Source organism: Populus euphratica, unplaced genomic scaffold (genome assembly GCF_000495115.2).
Source record: "Populus euphratica unplaced genomic scaffold, PopEup_1.0 scaffold271.1, whole genome shotgun sequence".
Taxonomy (NCBI): domain Eukaryota; kingdom Viridiplantae; phylum Streptophyta; class Magnoliopsida; order Malpighiales; family Salicaceae; genus Populus; species Populus euphratica.
The window spans coordinates 326,420-349,236 of record NW_011499926.1 but is presented as its reverse complement, the minus strand read 5'-3'; the positions used below and the strand labels follow the sequence as shown (position 1 = coordinate 349,236).

Here is a 22,817-nt window from a genome sequence, read left to right as displayed (position 1 = left end):
GCCAAAGGAAGTTAACCTTAAACATTAGAATAAAAATTTTGTTTTATTCCAAGAAAAGCCCCATAATTATGTGTTGATACATTGAGCACAAAAGAAAGGTTTATTAATATCTTGTTAAGAGGTATTGAGCATATATATAAATTTAATGAGAGTTTGTTTATCTGCATAGATTAATGGAAGTTAAATGATGAATACCTTGCTTTGTGGAATTTGCAAATTGTTTTTTTTTTTATTTTATGCTTTGATTACTAGGGACTAGTAATAAGCTGGTTGGGGGGTGTGATTAGTACTTAAAAGTGCATTTTTATCATAGTTTTATATCATCATTTTGCACTTGAAGTATCAATAACTCCTTAACCAAAACATGTTTTATAATAATATATCTAATAATATAAGATACCTTTAATTTGTGGTAAATGTTCATTTTAAATGCAGGCCTATCACATAAATGAAAGGATTGATTGATGACTTTAAGAACTTAAATTGCAAGGATAAAGAGATGGCCAAACTTAGAAAAGAGATGTCGGTGCAATCCAAACCGGAACACTGTATAAAAGCGGAAAAAGACTAGTTGGAACTTTGGAATCAAATCATGAAAGGAAATGGGTGCTGTTACTAGTCTGTTGTTCTCACCGAAGAAGAACTTGAGACTTGAGTGGTTCATAAAAGGCTTCATTGAAATGGGAACTTCAAAGAGGTTATTTGATAGTGAGAGGGATTCAATGCATATGAGGTTGGTAAAAGGACCATGTTAGGCCATTCAAACACACATCAATTTACGTGGTTCGGCAACTTCCCTACTCCACGGAGCTTCTGGTTTGTATTAATCAAGCTCAAAAGCAATACAAACAACAAAACAAAGAGGAGGAGAAAAACTTCTCAACTCAACTCAACTCTCACTCTAAGTTCTCTCTGTGTTTCTCTCTATTTTGTATGTTGTCTCAGCTATTAATTGCACCCTCTATTTATAGCTGATATGGGAGACAATCCTTTCCCTTTGTTCAACAATGGTGAGCAACATTTTCTTTGGTTAGGCACCCACCATTTGACTCTTGCCATGACTGCCACCAACCACATTGTGTCCACACACAACAATCTCGCACTTGGACACAATTGGCGCTAGGTCAGTCTTTTAATCTTTAAGACCAACTGAAGCTTTACACAGCTTCAGTTTATCAAGAGTAACTCCTTTGGTTAACATGTCAGCTGGATTCTTGCTTCTACATATCTTTTCAAGTAACAGTTGTTCATCGTCGAGCAATTGCCGAATGAAGTGATATTTGATCTGTATGTGTTTTGTTCTGGAGTGAAATGCTGGATTCTTGGCAAGGAAGATTGCACTCTGACTGTCACTATACAAAGTCCCCTTTCCATGCATCTTGCCCAATTCTTGCAAGAAACTCTATAGCCATACTATCTCTTTTGCAGACTCTAAAACTGCAATATATTCAGCTTCTGTCGTTGAAAAAGCAACTATCTTTTGCAACGTAGAACTCCAAGAAACAGCAGTGCCTCCTAGAGTGTATATATAACTTGTAGTACTTTTTCTGCTATCAACATCTCCTGCTAGATCAGCATCTACGAAACCTTCAAGTTTCAAACCTCCAGCTATGAAAGTAAGACATGTCTTTGATGAGCCTTTTAAGTATCTCATGATCCATTTCACTGCCTCCCAATGCTGCTTTCCAGGATTGCTCATATATCGGTTTACAACTTCCACTGCATGAGCAATGTCTGGTCTAGTACAGACCATAACATACATCAAAGAGCTGATAGCTGAGGCGTATGGAATCTGGTCCATGTATTCACGTTCTAGCTTAATTTTTGGTGACTGGTCTCTACTAAACTTAAAATGATTCCCCAGAGGTGTACATATTGGCTTAGCATTATCCATACTAAACCTGCTGAGAACCTTCTTGACATACTCTGTCTATGAAAGCTTTAGTATGCCTTTGTCTTTGTCTCTGATGATTCTCATGCCAAGTATTTGTTTAGCAGCTCCCAAATCCTTCATTTCAAACTGTTTTGACAACTGTTACTTTAGCTTATCAATCTCTTCCATGCTGGATCCTGCAATTAACATATCATCCATATATAGTAGTAGAATGATATAGGAGTTGTCAAAATGTTTGATATAGCAACAATGATCAGCCTGACATTTTGTGTATCCTGTACTACACATGAAGTTATCAAACTTCTTGTACCACTGTCTTGGAGCTTGCTTCAAACCATATAGGCTCTTCTTTAGCTTGCAAACTTGACTCTCCTTTCCTGGTATTGCAAACCCCTCTAGTTGTTGCATGTAAATGTCTTCCTCCAATTTAACGTGAAGAAATGCTATTTTTACATCTAATTGTTCAAGATGTAAATTTTCTGCAACTACTATCCCCAGAGCAACTCTGATTGTTGTAAACTTCACAACTGGGAAAAATATCTCAGAATAGTCGATCCTTTTCTTTTGTTGAAACCCTTTTACAACAAGTCTTGCCTTGAACCGTTTGCTTCCATCATGCTTAGTCTTTACTCTATAGACCCACTTATTTTGCAAAGCCTTCATTCCTTCAGGCAGTGTGGTTAACTCCCAAGTCTTGTTCTTCAACAATGACTCCATCTCGTCCTTCATAGCTAACTCCCACTTGCTTGAGTTTCCATCTTGTAAGGATTCTTCATAAGTTAATGGTTCACCACCATCTGTTAGGAAGATATAATTCAGTAGAAGTGTGAACTGTTGTGGAGGCTTTATAGTCCTTGAAGACCTGCGAACAGCTGGTTCACTTGTGATTAGTACTTAAAAATGCATTATCATTAAGAATTTATGTCATTATATTGCACCTAAAGTATCATTAAATTCCCTAACAAAAACATGTTTTATATTAGCAAGTCTAAAAATATAATATACCTTTAATTAGTGGTAAATGTCCATCCTAAATGCAGGTCTATCATATAAATAAAAGGATTGATTGATGAGTTTAAGGATTGAAATTGAAAGGATAAAAAGAAGGTCAAACTTAGCAAAGTGTTGCTGGTGCATTCCAAACTCGAACACCGTTCAGTAATTTGATCATATCTGGAGCTGTAAATATCAGATTTAGATCCATTTTATATCGATGGAAAGGTAAGACATAGACCTACAACTTTCATATGAAGTCAAAGACTAAGTTCTGCCGTTTTCAAGCCCAAATCTTAGCAACAACGAAGACATCGGAAGCTGTCCTGCAGCTCAAGCACTATTCAGTTTCTAGCTCATATCTTGAGTTCTAGAAGTCCAAATGAGCTCTGGTTTTTTTTTTTTTTTATGGAAAGCTGAGACAATTGCCCATAGCTTCCACAATTCAGTTGGCTATAATTCTGATGTGAGCAATGACGTTTTGGCCAGCCAATAATATCAAAAATCAGCCCACAATATCAAAAAACCAGCAGCCATTAATGTCAAAAACCAGCCACCAAATCAATGGATGCCCACCAATTCTTCAATCAATCAATAATTCTGAAACTTAGCCTATAAAAGGAGGCATTGTCCATGTATTTAATCATATTAATTTTCAGATTAAAGTTATCTTCTTGTTTTCTCTCTACATCTTTGTAATGTTCAAGTTTTCTTTTATGCTATAGTAATCTCTTGTTTATGCTCTTTCATTTCCTTTCCTATACTTAGTTAGCTTATATTATGTTTATGTTCTTATATTGTTTATTTGTGTTTTTCTCCTTCTTAATGTTTAGCTAAGTTATTTCTCTAATGGTGTTAGAATAGGTATAATATAAACTCAACATGAGCTTTAAATGTTTATATCCAAGAAAGATTGTTATTAACATGTTTTATCTTTTTATCTTACTAATTCTTAATACCTTGCTTATTAAATGTTTAATTTAGATTTGTGTTGTATAATATTTGGTACATCAAATGCTTGATCTTTCATAGTTTTCGGTCGAAATCGTTATTATGATAGAAACTTGATTTGTTGTTAACATAAACTAGCAACATGAATGCTTGATGATATTTATAAGTATGGTATTACTTATATAAGATAATTAATATGATCATGTTAGTAATTTATAATGAGCTAATAACGAAAAAACATCCGATTAGAACCTCCTTTGTGTGTGGTTTCTATTTGAGTAATAAAAAGAGTTTATATTATATTTATTTGAAATACCATTAGTGAATCCTATAACCTTGACATATGTTTTGTTATTGTTTAATTCTTACATCAATATCACATCCCAAAACTTTCTTCAACTCTTTTTCTGTTATTATTCTCTTCAACTCTTTTTCTTTATTTGTAATTTATATAATTCACCTCCCTGTGGTTCGACCCCGGTCTTGCCGAGTTATTTTACTTTGACACTCCTGCACTTAGGATAAGACATCAACTCTTTGATCGTGTCAAGTTTTTGGCGCCATTGCCGGGGAACTTTATTAGTAGTTGATATTAAAAAAAATTGTTATTAAGTAACTGACACGACTAAAAGATTGATGTCTTCTCCCAAGTGCAGGAGTGTCGAAGTAATAAATAACCCGGCAAGACCGGGGTCGAACCACAGGGAGGTTAATTGTACAAATTATAAACAACAATTATAAAACAACAATAACAACAACAACAACAGTAGTAGTAGTAGTAGTAATAATAATAATAATAATAATAATACTAGTAGTACTAATAATAATAATAATAATAATAATAATAATAAAGAAAGAGAAGAAGAAGAAGAAGAAGATGATGATGATGATGAGAACTTGGAGATCAAATATTAGTGTAAGGATTAAGCAATAATAATAATAAATGTCAAGGTTAGAGGTTCCACTAATGGTATATCAAACAAGTATAGTATAAACTCTTATTATTGAATTGGAAACCACACACAAAGGATGTTCCAATCAGATTATATATTGTTAACATGATTACATTAGTCATCTTATTCAATTAATGCTAATACTTGTAAATCTCGTCAAGCATTCATGATTATAACTTATGTTAACAACAAATCAAGTTCCTTTCATAGCTCAGGTGTCGGTTATACCATACATTATGGGCTATGAAAGTGCCAAGCATTTGTTGTACCAAGTGTTATACAACATAAATCAAGATTAGTCATTTAACAAGCAAAGTATTAAAGAGTGAACAAGATAACAAATATAAAACATGTTAGTATCAAACATTAAGGTCCATATTAAGTTTACACTATACTTATTCTTCCACCATTAGTGTAACCTTTTCACCTTGACATAATTAACTTAGCTAGACATAATGAAAGAAAGGAAAACAAATAAACAAAATAAGAACATAAAAGTTAACTAAGTAAAGGAAAGGAAATGAAAGGCATAAACTTGATATTAATGAAAGTAAAGCATAAACATTACAAAAAATACAAAGAGAGAAAGGAAGAGCATGATCTTGATCTGGAAACCAAGATGCCTAAATGAATGCCAAATGCCTCCTTTTATAGGCCAAAATTGGGAACTATTGATTTGATGACTAATTGATAAGTGGTTGGCCAACTTTTGACTTGATGACAATCCTTATCTTCTTTTGTCTGCCCAAAACGTCATTGATAACGTCAAAATTAGAGCCAGTTGTAAACATGAAAGTTGTAGGCAATTGTCTCAGCTTTCTTGTGTAAACAATTCAGCTCATTTGGACTTCTAGAACTCCAGATATGGCCAAAATACCGAACAGTGCTCGGGCTGGAAGACAGATTCGGGCTTCTTTGTTGTTGCTACAATTTGGACTTGAAAATGGCCTTTTTAGATCTTGGGCTCCATATGAAAGTTGTAGGCCTATGTCTTACCTTTCCATCCATATAAATTGGACCTAAATCTGAGATATATAGCTTCAGATATGACCTAATTACCAAACAGTGTTCCAGTTTGGATTGCACCGACATCTCTTTTCTAAGTTTGGCCATCTCTTTATCCTTGCAATTTAAGTTCTTCAAGTCATCAATCAATCCTTTCATTTATATGATAGGCCTGCATTAAAAATAGACATTTACCACAAATTATAGGTATCTTATATTATTAGATACATTATTATAAAACATATTTTAGTTAAGGAGTTATTGATACTTCAAGTGCAAAATGATGATATAAAACCATGATAAAAATGCACTTTTAAGTACTAATCAGTAACTTTATTTTCTATTATTTAAACCATTTGCAAAACTATTGTTACTAAGATGGTAGAGTAACGGAGGAACTTTAGTGACTCTTGAGACGCATCTTAGTATACATTCTTAACAAGGTCTATTATAATACTTCTTGAACTATTCAGGTTTACAAACTCTTGGATTGTTATCTCTAGATTCTGTTTATATGCTCATCTAACAAGTATTTATAAACCTTCATTTTCACACACACACTCGAACATATGATTGTGGGTGGCACATTGGATTATTACATTATTTGTGTTCTTTTGTTAAAGGTAACAACTAAGGGAAAGGGATAGTATATAATATGCAAAAAAACAAAACAAAACAAAACAAAAAAAACAAAAAAAAATAAAAAAAAATAAAGTAGATAAGTTTGGTTTCGTAGCCTCCTTGACTTAAACAAATAAGCCCGAAGGGGTGTTTGAACACCTAGTACCCTAAAGTCAACTAACTTGGGAGTTATTGGCCCAATGCTTGTTACATGGGTTGAGGAGAAAGCTTAAGGGAATCAAACATTGCACTATCTACATATCAGTATTTGCAACCCAAGTTACTAAGCTCGTAGGGGTGTCTCAACACCTGATGCCCTAAGACCAACTGGTCTGGGAGTCATTAGCCGAAAGCTCGTTACATGGAAAGGTAATTTGATCATATCTGAAGCTGTAGATATCAGATTTAGGTCCATTTTATATTGATGGAAAGGTAAGACATAGACCTACAACTTTCATATGAAGTCAAAGACTCAGTTCTGCCATTTTCAAGCCTAAATCTTAGCAACAATGAAGACATCGGAAGGTGTCCTACAGCTCAAGCACTATTCGGTTTTTGGCTCATATCTTGAGTTTTAGAAGTCCAAATGAGCTCTGGATTTTTTTTTATGGAAAGCTGAGACAATTGCCCACAGCTTCCATAATTCAGTTGGCTATAATTCTGATATAAGCAATGATGTTTTGGCCAGCCAACAATATCAAAAATCAGCCCACAATATCAAAAAAACCAGCAGCCATTAATGTCAAAAACCAGCCACCAAATTAATGGATGCCCACCAATTCTTCAATCAATCAATAGTTCTGAAACTTAGCCTATAAAAGAAGGCATTGTCCATGTATTTAATCATATTAATTCTCAAATCAAAGTTATCTTCTTGTTTTCTCTCTACACCTTTGTAATGTTCAAGTTTTCTTTTATGCTATAGTAATCTCTTATTTATGCTCTTTCATTTCCTTTCCTATACTTAGTTAGCTTATATTATGTTTATGTTCTTATATTGTTTATTTGTGTTTTTCTCCTTCTTAATGTTTAGCTAAGTTAATTATGTCAACTTGGCTCTGCATTGTCTTGTGTAGAAGTGGTGGGTATTGATGTGCTAGAACTTTCTTGTAAGGACTCTTGAGTGGTAACATTAGGAAGCCCTTCTAATTGTATGAATTCAGATTTTTGTGGACTCGTATCTGAATCAGTTATCTCTGGTTCTGTACTTGATCTGTCTTTATACAAAACTTTCTCGTTGAAGATCACGTTCCTGCTTCTGATAATCTTCCTGTTCTGATCATCCCAAAACCGAAATCCAAATTCTTCATCTCCATAGCCAATAAAGAAACATTTCTTTGATTTGGCATCCAGCTTGTTGCGAGCATCAGAATCTACATGAACATAGGAAACACACCCAAAAACCTTTAAATGAGAAAGCTGTACTTCTTTTCCTCTCCAGACTTCCTCGGGTAGTCTGAACTCCAAAGGAACTGATGGTCCACGGTTGATCAGTAAACTACAGTATGAACTGCATCAGCCCAGAATGTTTGAGGTAACCCAGAATACAACCTTATGCTTCTAGCTCATTCATTGATGGTCCTATTCATCCGTTCAGCAATACCATTCTGTTGTGGTGTGCCTGGAACTGTCTTTTCCATTCTGATACCGTTGACAGCACAATACTCCTTGAAACCTTCATCAATGTATTCTCCTCCATTATCAGATCGTAAGCATTTCAACTTCAAACCTGATTCAGTCTCAACCATAGCCTTTCATTTCTTGAATGTGTCAAACACATCAGATTTATTTTTCAAAAAGTAGACCCATACCTTCCTACTGAAATCATCAATAAAAGTCACATAGTACCGAGAACCTCCAAGAGATGCTACTGGAGCTGGTCCCTATAAATCTGTGTGCACCAGTTCTAGTTTTCTTGGTCTTAAGGTCCTGTCAACCTTTAAGAAACTGAGTTTCTTCTGTTTTTCGAGAACACAGCTTTCATAAATGTCTAGATCAACATTTTTTAACTCTGGCAGCTTTCCCTTTGACTGAAGTATCTTCATCCCCTTTTGACTCATATGGTCGAGTCTACAATGCCATAGTTGTGCCTGATTTTTTGCTTCAGTAGAGGCAATTATATCTGCTGATCTTATGGTCATATACAGGGTGTCGGTTTTCTTTCCACAAGCCAAAACCATTGCTCCCTTTGATACCTTCCACATTCCTAAAAAAAAAAGGATTGAATGGCTACTATCATCAAGTTGTCCGACCGAGATCAGCTTCTTCTTTAGTTCGGGAACATGCCTTACATTTTGCAAGTTCCATATAAATCCATTCATTGTCTTGATTTGCACATCTCCTATACCCACAATATCCAATGGTTGTCCATCAGCCAGATAGACTACCCCGTAATTTCCAACAGTATAGTTTTGCATCATTTTATGGTGTGAAGTATAGTGAAATGAAGCTCCAGAATCAAGAACCCAATCATCAATAGAACTATGTACAGCAAGAATCAAAGCATCTTGTACCTCGTTTGTAGTGGCATTTGCAGAATCAGCTTCAGGTTTCTTTGGTTTCGTGCAACTCCTCATGAAATGACCAGGTTTGCCACAATTCCAACATTCAACCTGCTTCCTGGGTCCAAACTTGCTTTTACTTCTGTACCTGGATTTTGATCTGCCTCTGGATAAGCCTCTCTCGTGTCTTCTTCCTTGAGTGTTGATGTTGAGAGCTAAACCTGAACTTGAGCTTTCACCTGAGTCTTTCCTTCGTACTTCTTCAGCTAAAATCAGGTCTCGGATGTCATTATATTTTAATTTGGATTTTCCGGCTGAGTTGCTTACGGCTGTTCTCATACCTTCACAACTGCTTAGAAGTGAAGCTAGCAAAATAAGTGCTCGAATCTCATCATCAAACTCAATCTCAACATATGACAATTGATTTGTGATGGTGTTGAAGTTATTAAGATGTTGTGTAACACAGCTGCTTTCTGTCATCTTCATGTTAAACAGCTTCTTCATCAAGTGCACTTTGTCATTTATTGATAGCTTCTCATACATCCCAGACAAGGCTTCCATCAATCTTGCTGTGGATTTCTCTTTTGTAACATTATGAGCAACTCTTCTTGACAATGATAGCCAGATAATGCCCAAGACTTGTCTATCAAGAATTTGCCAATCTTCTTCTGACATGTTTTCTGGTTTGCTTCCCAACAGAGGAGGATGAGGTTTCTTCCCATATAGATAATCTTCAATTTGCATTTTCCAATATCCAAAATCAGTTCTATCAAATTTTTCAATTCCCGTAGCCTTTATTTCATCAGCCATTTTTAATCTTTCTCCTATTCAAATCTACAAAATCTGACCTTACAGATGTGTTCGGAATGGTAAAAAATGTTGGAAACAACACTGAGATCACCCAAATTGGACTTCGAATGGCTCAGATTTAAACAATCAAACTTTGGGATTACTGGACGCTGCAAATGAAGCCATGTGGCAGGAGGAAGTCTCGGTGCCACACCAGAACAAAACCCAGGATGCTGAAGTGGCTGTGATGACGTGTTAGCCATGTAGGTACTGTGGGGTCCACAAATCTGACGTGTCAGATCCACGTGAATTTTCGGCTGGCGTGGCTGATGACGTGTCGGACACTGTGTTAGGTGGCGTGGCAGTTTGACTGGTCAGACTGCTGATGTGGCGGCTGACGTGGCTGATGACTATGCTGAACTGCTGATGTGGCGGATGACGTGGCAGGTCAATTTGCAGAAAACGGGTGAGGAAGACGCGTGACGCGTGTACGGCGCGTGAAGGGTCGTGGACAGTGGTGGTGGCAGCGCGTGAAGGGCGTGCAGGCATGCAGGACGTCGGTTTTTCACCGAGTTTTCACTAATGGATTCCTCTCGTCGTCCTCTTCACGATGGTATGCTCAACAACACGTTTTGAGAACTTTGATTTTTAAGTTTGGATCAAACACCCTCTTTTTCAAGAACAAGCTCTGATACCAGTTCTTAAGCCATTCAAGCATTCAAACACACATCAATTTACGTGGTTCGGCAACTTGCCTACTCCACAGAGTTCTGGTTTATATTAATCAAGTTCAAAAGCAATACAAACAACAAAATAAGGAGGAGGAGAAAAACTTCTCAACTCAACTCTCACTTTAAGCTCTCTTTGTGTTTCTCTCTATTTCGTGTGTTGTCTCAACTATCAATTGCACCCTCTATTTATAGCTGATATGGGAGACAATCATCTCCTTTTGTTCAACAATGGTGGGCAACATTGTTTTTTGTTAGGCACCCACCATTTGACTCTTGCCATGGTTGCCATCAACCACATTGTGTCCACACACAACAGACCGGAGGCAATATTTCCAGTAAATTGGTTACTAGAAACATCTAGTAGTTGTAGAAATGACAAGTTTCCTAAATAATCTGGAAGTGAACCACCAAAATTATTTCCGGAGAGATCTAACTACTCCAAATTCTTCCATTCACACCAACCTGTACAATTTATCTCAAAATAGTCAAAATATGTAGTGTTGAAAGAATCTTGAGTGGATGGAGAGTTGTTAATTTACCTTGAGCGGGCAGGGTGCCACTGAGGTCGCATTGGCCAACAGACAATGCATTAAGAGTAGGCAATGTTAAGATGTTCTGGAGAAAGTTTAATGGGAGAGAAGTATGATCTAGATGCAATTCTTCAAGGGTGCTCGAATTGAAGAAAGTCCCTGTGAAAGAGAAGGAAGAAAAGGTACGATGAAAATAGTGGTGGTAGAGAGTAGCCATTCCTTTCAATATTATTAATTAAGATTTTAAGAAACTAAACACTAATTTACGTTGACTTAAAGTAGTATCCTTGAGAGAAAGGGTCTTGAGGGATGGTTTTTATTCCTTAAGATTGCGTTTTTGTCAAGAAGGATAGATTGGAAGTATCCATTTTGTGTATTGTAATATAATCATCTGTTAAGCTTGGCTTAACAAAATGAAGCTGAAGGGTGAGAAGCAAGGGAGGAGAAGAAGGAAAACAGAGAATTGAGAGACTCTTACGTAATCCTCCTACCATTATATTCTTACACGGTTTCTAGGTAGAAACTGTGTATCATTACCTGATCCTGTCAACTTATTTAATGATAGATCCAAAGACTTGAGGGATGAAAGCCCACTCAGAATTGATAAGATGCTACTGTTCAATTGATTGGCACTCGGGTTAAGGTTCTCTGACTTTCCCAGCCTCATCGGTTGGAGTTGAAAACCTACAACATGTATATATAATTCTCAAATTTTACATCAAAAAAATATACAGTGCATAGATTAAGGAAGAAGATAGATTGCAAGTATCCGTTCTATACATCGTCACTCGTAATTTTTAATCATCCTAATTTTGGTCCAGCTCACTTTAATCTCTTCCTGTCTTATTAAAAAAACAATTTATGGATAAGTTGAAAGCTCCATAGATATAAATCTTCAGGGATGAAAGCTCAGTCAAACATGATGAAGTGCTATCATTATATTGATTGTGAAATAGATATAAAGTTCTCAATTTTCTTGATAAAGAGAATGCAACTTACTATTGATACCAGTAAATCCTGTCAACTGCAACTCATCAAAGCTAACATACTGTAAGATACTATAATATCCACTGCAACTATACAAAGCTAACATACTGTAAGATAGCTAACATACAAAATATGTGCAGGGCTAACACAAATTCTTCCTAATTGAGTCCATCTTGGAGGTCAGAAGGCTGGAGTTCTGCTAGAAGAAGATACCTCTGGAGAGAGTAATTAAGCAAGCCGGAACTGCTTAGAGTTTAGTTACCGAAGCTTCAAGTTAAGATCATTTTCATTAGGATGTTGAAATAATGATGGGATATGACAAATTAAGCTAAATCCTCTGTTCAAATGGACAAAGAACTTACTGGCAATTCAATTCAATTAAAAGTATGGAACTTTATGTTTGTTTATTTGCTTTTTACATGGATGAGGCAAACAGGACAGGAGAGGAGGTCTAAATACGAGCAATCAAGCACATTATTGCAAGGAAGACAGATTATGCCGTTGCCCTGTTTTAAGTTTAGACTTGTGTTCTTTAAGCAAACAAAATTATTGTAGAACCACACTTCACCTTGCTGGTATGATCTTTTGGTTCTATTAATTATTTTTTTAATTGAGAAAATACGATACTGTAAACTATTTCTTGTGAATAAATTCCATATTATTAGGGATATAGTAATCACAAGAATCCAAGAAATATTGGTTAGTTGCTCATTCTCCAAATCTAAGACCAAAACGCAACATAATTAAGACATAACAACGAAACAAACAAATATGGATACAAGCACAATGACAAACACAAGTCATGTCACAACAGAAAGGCTAAGCAACAAGAACCAGACACTTCGACAGAGCACTTCTCACAGGCAAATTGCTAAACATGTTGTGAGCAACCATTGATTTGGAATGCGACTGCTTCCCCACAGAGGATTGCAACAAATTCAGAAAGCAGCCCACTCGATCATGATAAGACCCAATCACCCTCTGAATCTGGACAACTTGCGAAAGTTTATAGCCAAAAAGCAGTAGCAAGTGTCGATGCATTCTTCAATGAAGTAAAACCACCTGCGTCGCCAATGCGGATTTATGCACAGTACTGCTGCAATTGTCAACACCGCAATTATGTAACACACACCAAAGCTGGCATAGAAACTGTACATGTCTATGAAGCCACCATCTCCATTGAAATCGTTAGGCACTCTCGCTGATGGTGATTCTGTTTTGTCGCAACTGTTTTGCAATGGAGGTCCACAAAGAAGAGGATTCCCTTTATAACTGCTCTCATCAAAGGTACCAAATTGATATTTCATCTCCGGTGTTCTTCCTGACAAATTATTGTACGACACGTTGAAAACTGCTAGAAACATCAGTTCAACGAGTTGTGCAGGAATTCTCCCATTCAAGTTGTTGTGAGAAAGATCCAAGCTCTCTATTTGCTTCAGATTGGAGAAGGATGAAGGGATCAATCCATTGAGATTATTTTGTGACAGATTTAGAGCAAATATCCCACTTAAGTTTCCCCATTCTGTCGGGATTTCTCCAGTGAATCTGTTACAAGAGAGATCCATAGCAGACATGTATCGAAGGATACCGCCTTCGTAAGTGTAGAAATTTTTCTTTGCTCTAAGCTCCACAGCTATTTTTACATCAATCTTTGCCCACAAAATTTTGTCAGCAAGATACTTAGAACCTATGGATGGAAATTTTTCATCCTGGCTTTCAAGATCTTGTGACGTGCCACCAGGTTCAACCGAAGTTTTTTCATCTGATGCCGTAAAATTTAAACTGCTCAAACATGAGGGTAACAGACCAGAAAAATTATTTTCTGAAAGATCCAATATGCTTAATTTCCTTAACAAGCATAACTGAGGAGGAAGTTTCCCATTGAATTGATTAGATTTGAGAACGAAAATGCTCAATTCCGAAAGGCTATCAATCCAATTTGGAATGGGCCCAGTTAAGTTGTTATCGCCGAGATCAAATATAACCAACGAAGAGAGATTACAAAAAGCATGTGGCAGTGGACCGCTCAATTGATTTCTGTAAAGGTGGAGATAGCCTAAATCTGATGCATGGAAGCCCAACGGCAAAGACCCAGACAGATTGTTTTCAGAAAGATCTAAAAATTGAAGCCCATAAGAATTGAAATATTCTATTGGAATGGTACCTTCAAACTGATTTCTGGACATATCAATTGCCTGAGCAAAGCCGTTTAGTGACGAGTTCCCAATTCCCCTTGGAAGCATGCCCGACAAAAGATTGTTACTGATATCAAACCACGAAAATGATGGTGCAAGAGAAAAGGTACCCGATACTTGTCCTGCAAATTTGTTTCCATCGAGAAAGAGGTACTCTAGGCCAGTCATGTTGAACACAGAGAGTGGTAATCGCCCTGTGAAATTGTTATTGGACAGCTTCAAAAACCACAACGTGGAGCCTACTGTTGGCAAATGATGCTCAAGCAGTTCACAAGACATGTGATTGTTGGAAAGATCCAAGTATTTGAGAGAGCTCATATTCCCAAAACAAGGAGGAATACAACCTGTAAGGTTGTTGTTAGCCATCATGAAGTTCTTCAAACGTGGAAAAATCGAACATATGTTTCTTGCAACTTGACCATGTATGTTGTTGCCAGACATATCTACTGTCTGAAGGTTGGGTGTTGGATGTTGTGGCAGCTGCAAAGGACCGCCTATAAATGAGGTGTCTCTCAAATATAGTCGATCTAACTTTGTATTATTCTTAAACAGCCAAGATGGGAAAGGTTGTCCAACGAATTTGTTGTGGGATAGATCAACAAACACCAAATCATGTTGGCTACGCAGGAAGTTTGGAAATCCAGCCTCGAGTGGTTTTGGAGTACAGTTTGAAGAACTAAAGAAACGAAGCTGGAACTTTGGAACTAAAGGCTGAGAACTGGGTGCAGCTATTAGCTCATTGTTATCGCATACAATGAACTTGATGTTGGAGAGGTTCATAAATGAACCAAATGATATTGGAACTTGAAAGTAGTTATTTGAAACTGAGAGTTGTTCAAGCTGCGTAAGATGGGAAAGGTGACTAGAGGCAATATTTCCCTCCAATTGGTTGTAAGATAAATCCAAGGATCGTAGAGATGATAGATTTCCCAAACAAGGAGGGAGTACGCCCTTTAGATTGTTTCCGGATAGAAGTAGCTGTTCAAGATTCTTCAGTTCACACCAGCCTGTAGAATATATCCATGTGTTCATTGTTAAGGGAAAAGGAATATATCAATTATGTAATTGCTATGTACGGTTTTAAAGTTTTAGTTGATTTTTGTTTCATTAGCTAGGTCGGTTTTAGATTATATTTAAACAGCTTTAGATATATATATATATATGAGATTGGTCATTTAGATTATTAATATCCATAATTTTTTTAATTGAAAGTTTTCTAGGAAGGAGAAATTTTAGAGATTGAGAAACCCTAGATTTTATCCTTTGCTAAATGTAGCGTAAAGTTAGGAGTAAGCCTTTCAATTGACACCAACCTATACAATTTATCAGGAAATAGTCAAAATATATAGTGTTGAAAGAATCTTGAGCGGATGGAGAGTTGTTAGTTTACCTTGAGCGGGCAGGGTGCCATTGAGGTCACAGTAACCAGCATACAATTCTTTAAGAGCAGGCAATGCTCCGATGTTCTGGAGAAAGTTTAATGGGAGAGAAGTACCACCTAGATACTATTCTTCAAGGGTGCTCGAATTGATGAAAATAGTAACCATTCCATTCAATATTATTAATTAAGATTTTAAGAAACTAAACACTGATTAAGCAGTATCCTTGAGAGAAAGGGTCTTGAGGGATGGTTGTATGCCTTAATTTTTTTTTTTTTTAGATTAACGTGGGTGTCCGGACCAGCTTGCGCGCACCACGACTAATCCCACGGGCCCTGAAGTTAACGACCATATAAGCCTCCAGTGGCCATCATATGAGCAACCAAGGACTCGAACCTGAGACCACAGAGGGGGTAAACCCCTTAATCCCAAGTCTTTACCACTTGGCCACCACCTAGATAGTTGGTTGTATGCCTTAATTAAGTTGTTAAGAGGAGGATGATTCTGTTATTTCTTGCGTGCGTAATCCAACACGTGCATATATGCTTCCCCACATGCATTACACGATTTATTATATTGTTAACTAACTCTAACCGTCTCTTAACAACTTCTAACACGTGTCCATGCATCTGCCAGCTACCCTAATTAATCTGCACTAACAGTGACCATAATAACAGCTGTAACAATATATACCTTTAATCATCGTAATTTTGATCTCTTCCGGTCTTATTAGAAAAACAATTTATATATAAATCTTTAGAGATGAAAGCTCAGTCAAACATGATGAAATTAATGCTATCATTAATTACTATGTAGATATAAAGTCCTCAATTTTCTTAAGAGAATGCAACTTACTATTGATACCAGTAGATGATCCTGTCAGCAGATTGTCTGACAGATCCAAAGACTTGAGAGATGAAAACCCAGTTATAGATGAAAAGATGCTATCGTTGCATTGATTCCAACTCAGGTCAAGGTTCTCCAGCTTTTTCAACCTTGATGACAGGACTTTGAGACCTGCATGATGTTTCTCAAAATTAAGCATACTGGAAGGAAATAAACGCATCGAAGCTAAATCATATGACAAGGAGAAAAGAAGATGTTTCAAAGCTAAATAATTAAACGGTCACCATCGAAGCTACCTGATCCTGTCAGCTGATTGCCTGACAGACCCAAAGACTTGAGAGATGAAAACCCACTTAGATATGAAAAGATACTATCGTTGCAGTGATTCCCATATAGGTGAAGGTTCTCCAGCTTTTTCAACCTTGATGACAGGACTTTGAGACCTGCATGATGTTTCTCAAAATTAAGCATACTGGAAGGAAATAAACGCATAGAAGCTAAATCATACGAGGAGGAGAAAAGAGAATGTTTCAAAGCTAAATAATTAAACGGTTACCATCGAGGCTACCTGATCCTGTGATCACCTCATTGTATGACAGATCCAAAGACTTGAGAGATGAAAACCAACTTAGAGATGAAAAAATGCTATCGTTGCAATGATTTTCACTCAGGTCAAGGGTCTCCAGCTTTTTCAACCTTGATGACAGGACTTTGAGACCTGCATGGTGTCTCTCAAAATTAAGCATACTGGAAGGAAATAAACGCATAGAAGCTAAATCATATGACAAGGAGAAAAGAAAATGTTTCAAAGCTAAATAATTAAACGGTCACCATCGAAGCTACCTGATCCTGTGATCACCTCATTGATTGACAGATCCAAAGACTTGAGAGATGAAAGCCCATTGAAGCATGATAAAATGTTTTTATCATCATTAAATCGGTTCTCACTTAGGTGAAGTACCTCCAGTTTCCTCAGTTTTGATGATAGGACTTCGAAGCCTGGAAGAGAAACACATCAAAGCAAGATAATTGACATTAAACACCAGCTAGCCACTTCATCAGCGTAATCTCAGTATAAGATTCACACAATGATATGAATTTACTTTACGATTACAAGAACAGAAGCATTGAACCGACCTTGATTCTCAGAGCAACCAACCAGTCCATTATAACTCAAATCAAGACTTTGCAGTTCTTTAAAAGGCAGAAACAAAGATGCGTTGAGAACCCAATCCCCCAAACTCAGATCCCTTGCACGCCTAAGAGAGAGCCAGACCACTCGCCTTGTAGTGTTATCACACTCGATCCCAGACCACTCACAACAATTACTACTGTACTCCACCCAATCTCCCATGTAAATGCTGTTTGGGTGGATCAAAGCTTTGATCTCTAAGAGACCAATTCTTTCATCCTCCAAACACCCATAACAACAACCACACCAGTCGCCAACCAAAGTCAATAATGCTAGCAACATCCAAGCCCCCATTTTTTTCATCATCATCTTGGATAATTCTATGAAGTACTACGTAGAATATTGTTGTTTGTTATGTCATATGTGCATTCGGGCAACCATAGAGGTCCTATTTATACTACAATACTAAATATACCCACTGATCCGTGGATTTGTGATTAAACTTGGAAAATTCATTATTTGTGGATTTGTGATTAAGAAAATCCATTATTTTTATTTTTTGACATATTAGGTTCCAATGTGAGTGGTTGTCTTTTTTCTTATTTATGAGGATCCAATAGATGCATCAAGTCTAAGGCTCCACAATCACTGTCTGCCACTAGTCAATTCCTCCAACTTGTTGTGTACACTACTCTGGTTTTTCTTCATATATAGACATGGAAAGTCATGTGTTCCGAACAATTGATTTGATCTTATGGAATACAAAAATTTCTTCCTCAACGTTTTTCATGGAATGAAGTGATTTCCCGGTAGCTTCACCATCCACTTGCACTTCTTTTTCTCCGTAGACTTGTGATGTCGGTCAAGATTCCCAATATATTATCAACATCATCAATTTCAGAAAGAAATATCTGTTAGGCTAATTTACTTCCATATTAATTATTGTTTGAATATTCTTAATCTGAATGATATATATTTGTCCATTCAAAACAAATTCATTTTCTTTTTTATAAATATATTTATATAACTACGAAAGAAGAAAAATATACACTGATTAAAATATTATTGATGTGTTTGAATGAAGAAAGTTAGGGCAGAGATGACCATCATAGACACCGTGTGGGCCAACAAAATTGAAAACAAAAGACAATATCAATGATTAAGTTTAGTGTTAATGTTTTTCTTCAAGATTGTGGAACGGGGTGTTCCTCCAGCTTGTAGTGTAAGCTACGTTGCTTTTTTTCTTCGTAGACTCGGGAAGTCATTTGTTCGAACAATTGATTTTCTGACAAGTCTCTTAAATCTCATCATCCACTTGCACTTGTGTGTTTCTTCTTCGTAGACCTGTGAAGTCAAGATTCCACTGCATCAATCTCTATCCCAAAATGAATTTGGTGCAAGAAAAAAATATCTTATATATATATATGTGTGTGTGTGTGTGATTTACGCCTGGTTTTATAAATTAATTAATTAGAAAGTGTAAATTGTAAAACCCAACCAATAAGATATCTACATGCATGTCAGACAGTTTCCATATATATAAAAAAGAAGGAAGAAGGAAGAAAATGCATTGATTAAAACATGGACTTGTTAGAATGGAGAAATTTAGGGCAGAGATGACGTATATAGACAGAGTATGCCAGAACACTATCAATGGCTTAAAAAACAATAACAAATGAAATCATTAGTTTTGAGCTTCAGGAGACAATTTTAGCCTCTTTTTTCTTTTGCCTTCAACTCGTTACAAAAACCCTTGTCATTTGAGATTTCATGCTTGTAATGTTTCTGTTTTCAATTAGTATTACGCTTCCATCTGTCAGATTACTGTTGAACTTGATAAGAACTTTCAGCAAATTCCAATTTGATTTTTGTAGCGAATTATATCACTTAATTCGCCTCAGACTGTCTTCATGGCTCAAAGTTGGATACTCTACTTCTATGTTGCAAAGTCAAAGGGTGGGTTTACCCTTTTGTTCTAATAACAAAACGAGTTTAGGATTTCAAAGTACTAATCCAGTAAACAATGATCTTCTACTTCATAGGTTTGGACCCTTTTTTTCTTGTTTAATTGTAAAATTGTACAGACGAGGGCATGGAGCTGATAACTTTCCCTGGACTGGTTATGTCATTTATTTATAGATCTAATTGTAAACTATCACTTGGTGGTCTAAGAGGCAATAAATTGATAGAATTGGTAATGAAAAATAAATCTAAAGTAAACTTTTTTTTTTTCAAAAACTTTCCAATATCAGCAACAGTTCCTCCAAAAAAAAAACATAAAAAACTAGATAAATAAACAACCGAACACTTTCACTTCATTGATCCATAAATATTAATATTCCGTTCCTGGTTTTCAATTTACTCATGATACCTTTCGATGGACAGTGCCAACAGTTATTTGCGTATTTACTATAACAATGGATTCTTAAGAAATAATAAGGAAATGAGATAGGGTAAACATTATTAAGAAATCCGATAACATGATCCGTTTATTTTATACTCGGATATGTTCTATGATTGAAGAAATGCCCAGGCAACCATGGGTTATAATAAACACCGTGTGGGCCAATAAAATGAAAACAAAAGACAATATCAATGGCTTGCAATGAAAACATGCAAGAGGCAGTCTAATTAGAAATCATGCAAGCACTATATATGTTCCGTAGCAAATGGTGCTGTAAAATTAAAACAAAAATGTAAAAACAAAACAGGTAGATGCATCGGAGGAAACGTCTATCCAGACCCGAGGAACTTGGCAGAGATCATGATTTTCCTGAAACTGGAGTCCTCTCCGTAGTTTACCCCTCTAATCACAGAAGAGTTTCAGAAACCCATCTACCCAGCCTCTGGTAGATACGGGTGAGTGTTGTCACACTCGCATAGAATATTTGGTTTGTACTTAGTAGTGATTTTGGCAATTTACAGTATTATCATTCCCTTTATACAACTTAATCAAGTCCTCTCTCCTCGACAAAAAAAAATCAATTACAAATTAACAAAGTTGCGAGAATGAAAGTTGAATGCAGACGCAGGTCACTTTTCATTTTATTTTTAGACAAGTCTTGAGAGTTGAAAGATTAATCATGCAAATCAGTTCCCTTCCATGGATCAGGAATGAGAAGTCCAGTTTATATTTTTAGCCCAAATAACGAATTAAATGAAAAGGCTGGGCTTAGAGACGGTAGATAGACATACAGAACAAACAATCATCACAAACTAGGAACAACCATCTCTCCAGTAACAAATTCACCTTCTGAACTTGGAGAACTTTTGAAAACTAGCCACCACAAAATAATTGCAAGAATACATGCAGTTTTCAATGAAGTAAAACCACCTGCGTCGCCAATATGAATTGATGTAAAGAATTGCTGCAATCATCATCACCACAACTATGTACCATATACCAAAATTGATGTAGAAAAACTCCATGTCTATGAAATTATCATCTTCTTGTTCATCATTATCCTTTGGCTGCCATGGTGATTCTTCTATATTACAATTGTTTTGCAATGGAGATCCACACAAGAAAGGATTTCCTTCGTAACTGTTTCATCAAAAGGTCTCAAACTGATACTTTTTCTCGAGAGTCTTACCTGACAAGTTATTGTGCGCCACACTAAAAACTGTCATTGTGGTAATTTCGGTAAATTACCGACAGATGACATCATTTAAGTTGTTGTAAGAAACATCCAAACATTCAATCTGCTTCAAATTAGAACGTTGCAGGTATAGATAGAGCAAGATTGTTGCGTGATAAAATTTCCATCATTTTTTTTAATAAATATTAAACCATTATTTCTTTAAACAAATATGAAAAGAGAGTGCAGAATCTAAAAGTCATGAATTTCTCAAAAAACTCATTGCCTCTATAAACCATGAGAACATCTTTATGATTTGTACAATCGCAGCATCTCTAGACTTCTTGCTCCTTAGCTTCAGTTCTTCTACATTGATTTTTTCCTTCTCACAATGATACTGAATATAGTCTTCTTCAGGATAATACAATATTTTTGTATCACTATAATCCACTCTAGGTCTAAAATTTGATACAGAGTTACCTCTACCAAAATTATTTTCTTATATTATTTTTCTAACACGAAAATCATAATTTTGCTTGTGAAAGAAACCCATTACAATTAATGTCGTATTATAATTGACATAATTATTTTCTACTTCTGAAATCTTATCATTATCATTTTTTTACCCTTCCAACCTAGCTACTTCCATATCTCTCCCATTGATAAATCATTTTTTTTACCCCTTCCACCCTCCATAAAGTTACCATTTAACTCCGCTTTTGAGATTAAATCTTAAACTTCTTTAGATTAATTTTTTCGTACACTTGAAATTGTTATAAACACAAGTAAAAGAGGTGAAAAACTCCTTTACCCACGTATCAAGCATACCCCAACACATAACACTAGTTAAATCTTGACTTAACATCTCAAGTTAATGGCTAGGATTTTGCAAAATGAGAAATAATAGATGAGTAGTATACTGAAAATAAATATACATTACATGTGGAGCAGGTATAAAATCAATATAATTTATTCCGGAACAATAAATAGATCAGGATAAGACCCATTAATTTGGATTTTGAATATAAGTATATGCATTCAGTTTTGCATATTAATTTGAAAGTTATTTGGATTTGTTTAAAGAATAATGTCAAAATTAGATCAAATCAAAACTTTGCTCCAGTCATGGATTTTAACTTTTAGAGTCAAACCATTGGGTAGAGGTAGAGGTGGATTTAATAAATATAGTTGACAATCTGATTGCAAAAAAAAAAAAAAAACATTTGATATAGAAACTTTTTTAGGAAAATAAATAATTTACTTTAATTTTATTTTTCTATTCATTATTACGATGCTTTTATAGTTTTTCTCCTTTTTGAAAGGAATATTTTTTTTCTAATTTATTTTTTTCTATTCATTATTATTAGGGTTTTCTAGTTTATTTTCTATATAAAGATTTATAATAATTTTTTGAAAAAGAAATGAAACAAAAAAAATTAAATATTTTAAAAATCTTTTTATATTTATAATATTCTTATTTCTTAGAGCTTTAACTTATAATAAACATCAACATTGATCCAGAGACCTAGTTTGAAAAGCATAGGAACATAAGCACTTGAATGTTTTGGGCATGGGTTGAGACTTGAGAGGCGGTGTCTTAACGGGCATGGGCCAGATATTTTTTTTTTAATGCTTTACTCTATTGGATAGGCTTAATGCCCTGATAATAACCACAACAGGTGTCCGACTTAATTAGAGTTGATAGGGCACAAATATATATATATATATATAT

General features: G+C 35.7%; 2 protein-coding genes across 7 annotated transcripts in view; one reads left to right on the top strand and one right to left on the bottom strand.

The window, feature by feature from the left end:
* LOC105135662 (helicase protein MOM1-like) overlaps nt 1–22,817 on the top strand; it is a 65,401-nt gene that overhangs the window by 31,909 nt on the left and 10,675 nt on the right. The gene's annotated exons all lie outside the window — the stretch shown is intronic.
* Nucleotides 12,596–22,817, bottom strand: part of LOC105135661 (LRR receptor-like serine/threonine-protein kinase GSO2) — a 101,912-nt gene continuing 91,690 nt past the window's right edge. Inside the window, exons 1-6 of one of the 6 annotated variants that reach the window (XM_011040644.1) lie at nt 17,513–17,986; nt 17,219–17,374; nt 16,932–17,093; nt 16,660–16,818; nt 16,385–16,546; nt 12,596–15,157 (exon numbers count right to left, since the gene is read on the bottom strand). In XM_011040644.1, coding sequence (XP_011038946.1) covers nt 12,930–15,157; nt 16,385–16,546; nt 16,660–16,818; nt 16,932–17,093; nt 17,219–17,374; nt 17,513–17,876 — 3,231 coding nt within the window. In that variant the 5' untranslated portion in view covers nt 17,877–17,986 and the 3' untranslated portion in view covers nt 12,596–12,929. Of the gene's footprint in view, nt 15,158–16,384; nt 16,547–16,659; nt 16,819–16,931; nt 17,094–17,218; nt 17,375–17,512; nt 17,987–22,817 lie in introns of those variants that run through there. The other 5 variants (XM_011040646.1, XM_011040647.1, XM_011040649.1 and 2 more) reach the window with 5 other exon arrangements.